Below are 13,068 nucleotides of genomic sequence, written 5' to 3'. Positions count from 1 at the left end.
TAAGCTTAATATACCCATGCGACGGACTGATCTCAAAAATATCAATGCTTTGGGCCGTTGCTGTCTATCACGTAACAGAAATGAAAAAAAAATCTAATGGGGGGATACGCTGAGGAGTAGGTTCATGTACCTTTGGACCTTTCTTTCTCTCTGCCTACAATGGCATCTTTCCTCGAGTTGCGTGAGAGTTCTCTTGAGTGTGTCTCTTGAGTTTAGATCACTGCAGTGGGAGTGTGTCATATTTGCGTTGTATGATGATGAGACAAGGGGTGGGGTGACCCGCTGAACCGGGAGAGGTACAGCTCCAGCGCCTCTATAACAGCAACAAGGGCACCGCTAAGCTTAACGTCCCCATTTGACGGACGGTTCACACATGACCTTACTGCATGAAGCTCCGCAGAGAGATTTGGTGTACAACCCAAGGCATTGGTACAAAGTCGGAACCCGAGATGGGCGAGACATATGATTCTGAAGCTAGTCCTTCCTTGTGATTTATAAGGTGGCTTTTAAAATATCAAAATCGTGTGTTTGCTACCCATCCGGAAAATAATAATACAGTGGCGGCGGTCAGATTTATGGAACAAATTACAATATTGCACACATACAACATAGGAAGCCAAATTATATGCACTTGCTGATCATACACCTGTTTAGCGCTGCAAAAAATTATTTTTAACTACAGTGAATTTGAGAAATGAATGTGAAATGCCTGGGCTAACAGGACAGAGCGGATAAGGTTGTGGAAAGGGGCAAAATGAATTCCTGTCAGTTGCACTCAACGTACAAACTTTATTTATCAACACACAATATCACAAAACTTTAAGCGATCTCCGTTGATTACGTTTAGATTAGCTGAAGGCCACATTCAAAATCCAAGACACAAGGCCTAAACAAAACTGAAATACAAGATTCTTCTGGAGGTTTCACCCAAGAATATTTTCTAAATCTTCAATCTAATCGGCTGAAGGCCTTAGCAATTTAATTTTAATGGACCTAGGCTGGAGGTCGCATATTAAGGAGTAAGAGGAGTTTCAATCAAAAGGCAGAAGGCCTTATCTTAAAACATTTCATATAAATAAAGAATAACAATCTCATGCCTTAAGGGCAAGACAAGGTCATTAATTTAAGAGATATTAATACTCGGCTTAAGGCCACACATCAACACAATAATTTAAAGGTTTAAGGCCTTAAAAGATCTGATGTAAAATTCGGCTGAAAGCCCCATATAAAGAATAACAAGCTTATGTCTAAAGGGCAAGAGAGGAAAATAAACTCAGGATATATAAAAACTCGGCTGCAGGCCACATATCAACCAAATAACTAAAACTCAAACAGGGAAGTTACTACGTAACAGACAAGGAACGGCGCTCAGAAGTTCCGAAGGGTAGGCCTGGAATTGTAACACTAACGCCCGTTTAGGCGAGACAGACAGCCTGACCAACGATCTCTAAATCGGAAGGCAACCCAACCGATAGACAGCCGACGAACCAACCAACTACATGACTTCGGTCACCCAACCAAAAACACAACAACCTAAATGCCAGCGAGGCGAAGAGACCAGTAACACTCGTCTTCAAATACTGTATTAGTTTGTTAATAAGTCACGGCACAATAACTACTGACATACATGAACATCGCAACGGCTGTGGAACTACACGCCGTGGCGGACAGCATCAACACGGTAAGGAAACACCCACTCACTGTTCTGTCGCAACTGACCAACTGGCTACTGCAGTACGCATACAGCATTACAGCATTTAAAGCATTGCTTAGCCGAACTGACACAGGATACACAGTGTTGCACGAAACACTGCCACTAGAAACTCGAACAAGAACGAATCACTGATTATCAACTGGAACAAATCACTGGCGAACACACACACAAACCCGAAGGACGGTCGGTGGTGAAACACACGTCGTCTGACCAGACGACCGACCAACAACCAATCAAGGTTCTTGGCACTCAAACCATGTGCTTCCGCAATACGTCGGGAACTGGGAGACCCGGCGATCCGGGCACACTGGCTCGGACCCAATCATGCAGAGGTAACTCTTGCCCATTGGCCACGACGTCTCAGCACAAGAAGGAACCGAGCCACGTCCAGCAAGATGACCCAGTGACGAGGCCCAGAAACGGTCAAAAGACCAAGCACACGTCACCCAAAGAGGCGACCAACTGAACGACCGACCAACGGCCGATCCCACTGCCATCTCCGTCCGTCGGACAGTTCATCCTGTGTCGCGAGCGGTCGGCGAGTACTGGCTGCTCGCGCCTCCCTAGCGCTCCGTCCCCGACTGCTGCTACGTCCCGACTGAACTTCTGCCGCGTTCCAACCCCAACCGCGCCAGGTCCGATCCCTCCCCACCACACATCACGACCGGGAAGTAACAGCCGTCCACCAAAGATAATACAGCAGGGCAAATATCGATACACGCTGCTGCTGCCACTCACGGGCAGGCAAGGCAGTAATTCAGTGGCACCAGTAATTGAAATATAAAATTACGTGGTGGCCGTACGGTAAAACAAGATGTTACATAATATATGACACGAACGTGAGCGACGCACGGCTCAGAATGAGTAAAGTGCTAAATGGTTGTTTACGTTCTCTAATGACATTGTACACTGATAAAGAATAAAGCACATTTTGCGCCTCCATTGGCGTGAGACATGAACCCATGTAGTGAAACGTAACGTTTGCTCACGCCTTGCATCATCTTAAATTGCCGACTTTGAAAACCATAGATATTTGTGTCCGTTAACGATAAGTTGAACGATGGCGGAGGGGGGTAGCGCGGTGAATGCGATCATCGATTGTCAACGGAACGGCTTCTCATTGTTCTGAGGAAAGACGGAAAATACGTGTAAAGAAGACACAAAAATCAAAAATGGTTCAAATGGCTTTGAGCACTATGGGACTTAACATCTGTGGTCATTAGTCCCTTAGAACTACTTAAACCTAACCAACCTAAGGACATCACACACATCCATGCCCGAGGCAGGATTCGAACCTGCGACCGTAGCGGTCACGCGGTTCCAGACTGAAGCGCCTAGAACCGCACGGCCACACCGGCCGGCTAAAGAAAACTGCCTAAGCGGGTTTGCCATTGGTTTTCTAGTACAAAACGAAGGAAACTATCTAAGCGCCATTTTTCATTTAGTGAATTTTAACTAAGATTTATTAAAATCTATTATGTCCAATCAATCGAACATCTCCAGACACAAAAAAGTCCGGGTTTCCCCGTACAGGTGTAAAAAACCCTCAGGGCCGTCCCGGGACGCCTTCAAAACTAGGACGGATCCGGGGATACTGATGCATCGCAGCCCTACGTTTCGATACAAAATAAGGTTGGGGGTCGGATCACTTCCAGATCTTCACGGAACGGACACGCTGGAGACAATGAGCTCCCACCTGCGTGCTCTACAAGAGCCCTCGGCAAGGGTAGTGTTCCAGTACTCTTGGTCGGGTTCTCTTCTACGTGACGACAGACTGCCTCTTCAGAGTCGAGACTGCAGCGCGTCCGCGGAGAACCTCAGTCGAACCTCCCAGTTGCGGCCGTACCAGTACCTCTCAACACTTTTTTTCTTTTCATTTGTTTTTCTTTTTTCTATTGCAGTTTTCCGACTGGTTTGACGCAGCCCACTACCTTTCCTGTGACGACCCGTTGATCTCAGAATGGTACTTACACCCTGCATCCTCGGCTACTTCTTCGATTTTGTTATCCAATCTCTGTCTCCACCTACTCACTGCAACTCACTCTAGTACTATAGAAGTTATTGCTTGATGTCTTAACCCATGTCCTACCATTCTGCCCCTTCTCCTTGTCTTGTTCTTTTCTTCTCCGATTCTTATTACGCTACGTAATTTTCAGCATACTGCTGTAGCACCACGGGTCATTTCAGGAAAGGTGAAAGTTTGGTTACGCCTTTAATACTTCCTGTTTCTTTGTTTGATGGCAAAACAACACAGCTTTCATCATCAAACCTTCAGTGTAAAATAGCTCTACATTCAGTCTATTTGTTCCTTTATTTTTTTTATTATTATTATATTGATGTTAAGACTCCAATGTAAATTGCACAAATGTTACGTACCTAACCATGAAATCATCACACGTCTCAAACAAGTCAATTCTCCTCTTTTTCCGGCTTTCCGACAGTCCATGCATGGTTCTTTACCGTACAATATTGGGCTCCAAAAGGGAGTTCTCAGGAATTTCTTCCTCAAATTAAAGCTAATGTGTGATACTGAAACCTGGAAGTCAAGGACCGCAGGATTCGGCTATGAATGTGGACGGGGCTGTAATCAGTTACTGTTGGTTCCCTTTTGCAGTTACACACATTTATTTTAAAACGTTAATTCCAGACTCAGTAATAAATAAAGATATTACACGTTATTAATGAAGGAATAAACAACTGCGTGATTAATAGTGCCTTCAGTGTCTTACAATTCACCAAATGAGCATAAAATACGGACACAGCAAATGATGTTTTAGAAACAAACCAATGTGATCCCAATTAGAATTTTGAGGCAAGTAACCACAGTCACGGCTGAAGGCCTTTAACGCCAAGAACGATAATTACAACAACAAAAAAAGTTTAACATACTGTAAACAGCAATGCAATAGCAAGGTTAATTTAAAAAGACAGGCAACTGATCATGAAACGGGTTAGACAAAATGATGGTAACTTGGTAGCACAACGATTTAAACCTGCTGTAACGCCAAGAGTAGGAATTACATAAAAAAATTGAAAAACATACAGTAAAAAAGCAAATACAACAGCAAAGGTCAATTTAAAACACAAGCAACTGATCACCAAACGTGAGACAAAATGATGGCAAACTTGGTAGCACAATCATTTAAACCTGCTGTAACGCCAAGAATAGCAATTATATAAAAAAAATTAGTAACACACAATAAAACTGCAAATACAATAATAAAACACAAGGGCCAGTCACAGACGGTGCACCAGGAATCGACCTCTGAGTAGGTCAGGCAAAAAACAGTTTCGCGAGCGGTGAGATAGGCAGCCAAGAGTTGCATTCACTTCACAAGATGCTAACTCAGTCTAGTGGCAGTCTAACGAATGACTAATGATAATCTTGCTGAGGCTACCTGACGTCCAATAAACCAAATGCGAAGATGTAAAAATACGCCAAAGCCGGAACCGGCGGTCTGGAATCAGCCCACAGAATATTGTGCTTAGATCGTCCGGAACGAGAAAGGAATCACTACCGCTAGAGTAGAAGAATCGCCAACCAACCTACAATCAAGAAAGCTGTCAAAACTACACGCCTCGCCGGACAGCAGCTGCAAGGCAAGGAAACGTACACTGCTGTTACATACACTAACCCCCAGGGCAGGTAACTGGGGCGTTAGCGGTCACGAAGCAGGAAAAATACCGCTGGTTGAACTTAACAAATAGTAACAAACTGAATGCAATAAATAGTAATTAGAAGTCCAGGAAAGCTAATCAGATCCGCCTTCCCCAAGCACTCCACTCTCTGCTCTTTGCCTTGGTAACACTACGAGTCTAGCGGTTCTAGGCGCTCAGTCCTTAACCGCGCGGCTGCTACGGTCGCAGGTTCGAATCCTGCCTCGGGCATGGATGTGTGTGACGTCCTTAGGTTAGTTAGGTTTAAGTAGTTCTAAGTTCTAGGGGACTCATGACCACAGATGTTAAGTCCCATAGTGCTCAGAGCCAACACTACAAGCAGCAACACGAACCCTAGTCACTGGAGAATTGCAAGATCTCACAATAGTCGATGTTTCTCTACTTGAATCCAAATGCACTCAAAACTTGTAGGATCCGGTTTACGACGAGGTCGTGCACCCTCGTGACCACAGGCCTTCCATCTGGCAGTCCATGTGCGCCTCCAGTGGTCCCGGCGTGTTCCCGCGCTGCGCGGACCTGGCTCCTCCTGAGTCCCCAACCGAACTGCACACTGACACGACCCGGAAGAACCACCGTCGTCACCCCAAAGATAGGGCCACAGTTACTACATATCGATAATCGCCGCTGCTGCCACTAGCGGACAGGCAACGCTTGTGAAACTATGTGGCGCCAGTCAACACTAGAGGAAGACAAACAACCGCAACCATGTCAACTAAACGATAAGGTTGGCCTCCAACAGAAGACAGAAACCCACAAACAGCACCAACGCGAACCGCAGCGCGGCTCAGATACTAGTAGAGTTTTATGCACAAGGAGTGCTCTGTATCTTTCTTGCTTCGACTCCCGTGCCTTAACTTGCTTCCAAGTAAGCACAATTTCTTCAGTTCAACTAGTTAGTGATCAACAATTAAAATGTTGAGGTTATCGCTTGTCGCCGCGTGGGATTAGCCGAGCGGTCTAAGGCGCTACAGTGATGGACTGTGCGGCTGGTCCCGGCGGAGGTTCGAGTCCTCCCTCGGGCATGAGTGCGTGTGTGTGTTTGTCCTTAGGATAATTTAGGTTAAATAGTGTGTAAGCTTAGGGACTGATGAGCTTAGCAGTTAAGTCCCATAAGATTTGAACATTTTTTGTCGCTAGTCTCATGTTGTTTCTTCTGATTACTTTCGTCTGTCTACAGTTTACTGTCACTCTATATTCTGTACACATTAGACTTTTAACTCCATTTAACAAGTCCTTTAATTTTTCTTCACTTTCACTGAGAATGTCAATGTTATCAGCGATTCTTATCACTGTTATCCTGTCACCCTGACTTTAATCTCATTCTAATACAGAAAGAAATACAAAAAAGTTATATAATTTGACAGTTACAATAGGATCTGATGACCGAGCTCTCTTACGATTTTCTGTGCATACCATGAAGCAAAAGATTTTAAAGTGATCTAATCTTCATACTTACGGGAATGGCGGTTTGTGTAGACCTGCAGGTAGCAAGGGCCAGTTGGTGTTTTTCGAATTTGCCCCGAATTAGCGGACACATGCAGTGTTTGCTATAAAGTGCAGACATCACCAAGCCATTAGCTAGAGCTCGAACGATGTAGCTGTTGCGTTTGCGTTACAAGAAAATTTTACTCGTATTTAGTCTTGAGCGTCGAAGCTTGTAAACGGTGTAGTTTTCAGCATCGGTTTATACTTTCAAAGTAAGAAGTAAAATTATTACGTTAGTACAAACATTCAAGTAGTTTAATGTAGACTGTACGTTATATTAAAGTGCTCACTCAAGGTGATTTCTGTTTCAGCCGTGATTCAATATGCACTGTCAGTAGGGTTGTATGGGCCATACACTGTCGGGTGGTGAGGGTCACATAAATAATTTTGTTTTTAGAATGAGATTTTCACTCTGCAGCGGAGTGTACGCTGATATGAAACTTCCTGGCAGATTAAAACTGTGTGCCGGACCGAGACTCGAACTCAGGATCTTTGCCTTTCGCGGGCAAGTGCTCTACCAACTGGTAGACTTGCCCGCGAAAGGCAAAGGTCCTGAGTTCAAGTCTCGGTACGGCACACGGTTTTAATCTGCCAGGAAGTTTCAATTTTGTTTCTGTTTTCCGGGCACTTTTCCAAGGTTGAAGACGATACCAGCCGGTGAGGTGTCGATAGGAGTTGCCGAGATGACTATGAAGCGAGCAGTTTTAAGTATTTTGGAAGGCGGAGTGTCAAGTACTACTGTTGCAGATAGTTATAATGTTTCTAGAACTGCATTGAAATCTGTCACATAAGGCGCAGAAGCCTCTCGCTGCTGAAGTACTTGGAAATTTCTTATGTCACCTGGGTTCCTCCAAAATTCATCCTGGGCGAGTCTTTACTTTCGATTGGCCAGATGGGATTGTAATTCATGCCAACAAGACTGTGTTAGTAGTTTTCGTTGCGTATGAGCAATGGCCTCTTTTTCACGCTAAAAAAAAGTCACTTGCCGATAATGTAACAGTTTATTGATATTTTTCTCAGCATCTGCCCACTCCTTGTTGAGTCGTAATATTTACGCCATATTGGCCAGAGCAGGGGTTCGTAGATTATGCACTACTTTAGCTGATCTGAGCTGACCAAAGATGCGAAAGAGGTCCTTCCTGAAAATGCAGTGGCATCTGGGACGGCTTTCCTAGTGAGTCGTTGACTGGGGTCGTTATTATCAGACAATGTGCCATATCAACATGTTTGATTAGTTAAAGGATTGCAGACAATAACAAAACGTTTTGATCAATATAATTTAAGGAAGACATCCACTTTAACAGAATACATCATATGTTACAGTGTCTCAGTCACAACTAGAGAAAAAATGCAGTTTGGTTTAGACATACCTCAATATATTTTAATTGCAGGAAAAAGCTCGAAATGTGAATTTGGAATTACGGTACGTCTGTGAGCAATAAATTGAAAACAACTGGTCAATGTGTGCATATATGATGGCACTTAATACGATTTTGTGATCACAATGTGTAAATCTCGCAAAAATTCCACTTCTGAAACGTTCTATGTTTTCGGTACCTACTCAGCGTTAAGTCCAAGCTTTTCGAATTCAGGTTTTGTCTGTAACGGAGTCGTAGGCTGCTTCCGTAATAGCAAAATGTGTTTTAGCAACAATAACTATACAAAACTGACGGCTGTTAGCGACAGACCACGGATTTTCAACTCTTTAAGTTTTTTCCCTTACCTGAAGAAATATTATGGATTCACTTAACCGTCTTGCAGGAATGTACTTCGATGAAATAGTGGGCAATGTTATTCATATATTATTGTTTTAGATGAGCTTTTATAGTGAATCCCCAAAATGCATTGAAAACTGGAAATAATAATCGTGTAAAGATGTTGCCGGCTGATTTACACGATCCCACCACCTTGATTAAGGTTATTATTTATCTTGATTAAGGTTATTATTTATTCAAAATACTCCAGGAAAATGTTGAGGTGCGTCCTACTAGTAGGGAAAGGCCTTCCCTTGCCCATTAGTAAGATTTGTTATCATCATCACTACCACTATTCATGTGACACCCATTGCCGTGTGATGGCCCTTTCCAGATTTCTTCATGCTTTATGCTCATTGGTTACATGCTTGCACTTCACTTCCATTACAGATATATGTAAGCTGGTGAATGAGGTAAATTCGTAAGCTCTGCATTTACAGTTGTTATTAACGTTCTAATTGTATTTTTATTCTACAATTTCTAATTAAATGTTGTTTTATTTTGTTATTTTTTCATTTATTTGCTTCCGATTAGGTTATGATGTATTGTACAATGTTACGTCAGAGACAATTTGAATAACAGTTAAGTAAATGAAGAATCTTTTACCGTGTTATATAACATGCGCAAGTACGCGATTGAATTGTTTCATTGCTACTAAAATCCTAGGTTTATGCAAATCATAGAGAGAAGAGACATCATATTCTTCAGGTATTGTCGGCTGGAACAGCGACCATGCACTTTAGGAGTAGTAAGTTTTAGTCTACAATCGGAAGTGTCAAGCATTTGAGACACCTACATGGGTAGCGAGCGTGACGAATGCCTAGCATGTTATTGCCTGATGATGATACTGTGCACGGAAACTGGTCGCCAGTGGGCAAAATAAAACATTACGACTATAGACTAAAAACCATTATTTCTAAGAGATACGTCTGTCTCATAACCCTGAGCTACATGTTCATCCTAGGTACCTCTGGTCCCATGTACCTCAGGAGCTTGAGAGACTGTGAAAGAAAAATTTGCCTAAACTGTACTTCTGCTTCTCTTGCAGTGGGCCAGCGGATCCCGGTTTGTTGGTGTTCTCTCCTCACGAATCCGTCACACTCATTTCGATGCCAGTGGAGCTCGAAGAGTACTAAGCGAGCTGTAGCGACGTGTCACTGTCTCGACGTAATGCCGACTACTCACTAGCTACCGCCTACCTGATACAAATACAGTTCTCGAGAATTTATTTTGTGATGTGCATGTGTGTCATGACGTTAACAGCTATCGTTTGACAAATAAATAAGTACGCTTTTTCCGTCTATTAATTTAACAAAGTGTGTGTCTGTCCTCAGGTGAAGTACAGTTGATCTTAGATTTCGATCTTCACTGCTTGCGGTAAGTTAAGGTCCCACATATAGCACATTTTTCGCATTTAAAGTTGCTTCCATGCACCATCAGTATACATTTATAGATCAAAAATCCCATGGTTAAACTTATATTTTTGAAATCGTTGCTTCGAGCAAAGGTGCAAGCCCACGGGTTCCTTTGTAGTCTGCACGTACTTTAAAGATTCTTTACCAGTTTAAAGAAGAGAGAAAATTTATATAACGTTTGTTTATTTTTCACTTGAAGCTCGAATATAGGTTACACACACACACACACACACACACACACACACACAAATCGACTAAAGATTCTAAGATATCTAATATCACTGTGGTCACTATAAAACGGTTTATAGTGAAAATGCTCATTCAAGACTTGTGAAGTACATCGTGTTTTATCTACTTCTCGAGATTACTCACTTTCCCATTCCTCCAGTTTGAATGGCAATCTCCATAGATCGTTCGCTGTAAATCTATAAAATAGTTTTTCCATTTCTTAAGCATAATGAGGGATTCCTTGTTCTTGTTCTTTGTTGAACATACTCCATGAGCTCCCTATAATTCTTTTTATCGCCTTCTCCATATGAATTTTTTTCTTAGAACACCTTTTTTTCGGTTTTATTAAGTTCAAAATCATTATGAAGAGATACCATGACGAATGATAGCTTTTTGTATGAAGGGATTTAGAAGTAAATTTCTAATATTATATGTAAAATATGAAAAAAAAATCTTGCTGAGTTTTTCTGACGACTAGTGTGGCCCATCAAACCGGAAGAAACAACAAAGAACTACCGTACATTTATAACGACAGGTGTTGTACAGACATTACTAGCGTAAAAAAAGTATTGTTCACCGTTTAAGTGAGGTAACAAGAATAACATAAATGATTTACCTTTTATCAGACACCTCGTAGCCGGCCGAGTGGCCGTGCGGTTCTAGGCGCTACAGTCTGGAGCCGAGCGACCTCTCCGGTCGCAGGTTCGAATCCGGCCTCGGGCATGGATGTGTGTGGTGTGCTTAGGTTAGTTAGGTTTAATTAGTTCTAGGCGACTGATGACCTCAGAAGTAAAGTCGCATAGTGCTCAGAGCCATTTTTGAACCAGACACCTCGTAATCAGAAAAGTTTGTGAACGGGGCTGTAGTCACTTACTATTGGTTGCCTTTTACAGTTACACACATTTATTTTAAATAAGTAATTCCAGACTCAACAATAAATAAAAACACACGTTATTAATAAGGTAATGAGAAACTGTGTAAAATAATAGTGTTTTCAATGCGTTACAATTTAGCAAATCAACATAAAATACAGATACAACAGATAATGTTTTAAAAACAAGCCACTGTGATCACGGCTGAAGGCCTTATACGCCAACAATGGCAATAAATTAAGAATGTTTAAGAACTCGCTGCAATTTACAACTTACAAATAATAAAATATTACAGGTAAGCAGCCACAAACACAGCAGAAGGCATCAGACGCCAGACATGGCAGTAAATAGGGTTTTAAGGCTTACTGCTAAAAATACCAATGGTATCGAATGAAGGGTAGAGCCACGGGTCGTAACACATCTGAAATGTAGCGTCCACTGTTCAAAGTGCCGTCAGTGCGAACAAGAGGTGACCGAGACGTGTAACCAATGGCACCCCATACCATCACGCCGGGTGATACGCCAGTATGGCGATGACGAATACACGCTTCCAATGTGTGTTCACCGCGATGTCGCCAAACACGGATGCGACCGTCATGATGCTGTAAACAGAACCTGGATTCATCCGAAAAAATGACGTTTTGCCATTCGTGCACCCAGGTTCGTCGTTGAGTACACCATTGCAGGCGCTCCTGTCTGTGATGCAGCGTCAAGGGTAACCGCAGCCATGGTCTCCGAGCTGATAGTCCATGCTGCTGCAAACGTCGTCGAACTGTTCGTGCAGATGGTTGTTGTCTCTTGCAAACGTCCCCATCTGTTGACTCAGGGATCGGGACGTGGCTGCACGATCCGTTACAGCCTTGCGGATAAGATGCCTGTCATCTCGACTGCTAGTGATACGAGGCCGTTGGGATCCAGCACGGCGTTCCGTATTACCCTCCTGAACCCACCGATTCAATATTCTGCTAACAGTCATTGTATCTCGACCAACGCGAGCACCAATGTCATGATACGGTAAACCGCAATCGCAATAGGCTAAAACCCGACCTTTATCAAAGTCGGAAACGTGATGGTACGCATTTCTCCTCCTTACACGAGGCATCACAACAACGTTTCAGCAGGCAACGCCGGTCAACTGCTGTTTGTGTATGATAAATCGGTTGGAAACTTTCCTTATGTCAGCACATTGTAGGTGTCGCCACCGACGCCAACCTTGTGTGAATGCTCTGAAAAGCTAATCATTTGCATATCACAGCATCTTCTTCCTGTCGGTTAAATTTCGCGTCTGTAGCACGTCACCTTCGTGGTGTAGCTCATTTAATGGCTAGTAGTGTAAATTCACAAATACATCACACCAACTAAATGACTGGGAAAAACATGAGAAAACATGAGCATAGCTCCCTAGAGCCGATAAATATCGTTTTTCAGGGAGTAATAGATGCCATATTCAGTGTAACCTGTTGTTTTCTTATCAGTATAATGTCGACCTACACTACTGTCATTTTCTCTGGGATGGACGTTAAACATATTTGAACGTTCCTTGGCAAATATGCTAGTGGGTTATACAACTGGATTTCTGTGTAAGGTAACGACTCCACGTGAGTGCAAGACCAGCAAATAGCCAACTACATGGCTTTAAGGAGGGCAGGTGAGGGCCTGCATCCACCCTGTCGGCGTGCTAGCCGCACTGGACCTACACCTAGAGTCATGGTCTGAGCTGCGATTTCATATGACTGCAGGAGCACTCTCGCAGTTATCCCACGCACCGTGACTGCAAATTTCTACCGTACATCAAACTGGTGATTCGACATGTTGTGCTGCCATTCATGAATAGCATTCCATGTAATGTTTTCCAACAGGATAACGCTCATCCAAATACTGCTGTTGTATCCCAACTTGACTGCAGAGTGTCAGCATCTTGC

At 43.1% G+C, this 13,068-nt stretch overlaps 1 protein-coding gene across 1 annotated transcript in view; it reads left to right on the top strand.

Moving 5' to 3' along the window:
• Window positions 1–9,925, top strand: part of LOC124620811 — a 182,409-nt gene extending 172,484 nt beyond the window's left edge. Inside the window, exon 20 of the mRNA XM_047147099.1 lies at window positions 9,680–9,925. Within this exon, the coding sequence (XP_047003055.1) occupies window positions 9,680–9,767 (88 nt within the window). The 3' untranslated portion in view covers window positions 9,768–9,925. The remainder of the gene's footprint in view (window positions 1–9,679) is intronic.
• The last annotated feature ends 3,143 nt before the right edge of the window (window positions 9,926–13,068 follow it).

The sequence above is a fragment of the Schistocerca americana genome, chromosome 1 (assembly GCF_021461395.2).
Source record: "Schistocerca americana isolate TAMUIC-IGC-003095 chromosome 1, iqSchAmer2.1, whole genome shotgun sequence".
In the NCBI taxonomy this organism is placed as follows: Eukaryota; Metazoa; Arthropoda; class Insecta; order Orthoptera; family Acrididae; genus Schistocerca; species Schistocerca americana.
The sequence above is the reverse complement of the archived record's forward strand: the minus strand, read 5'-3'. Positions and strand labels throughout refer to the sequence as shown.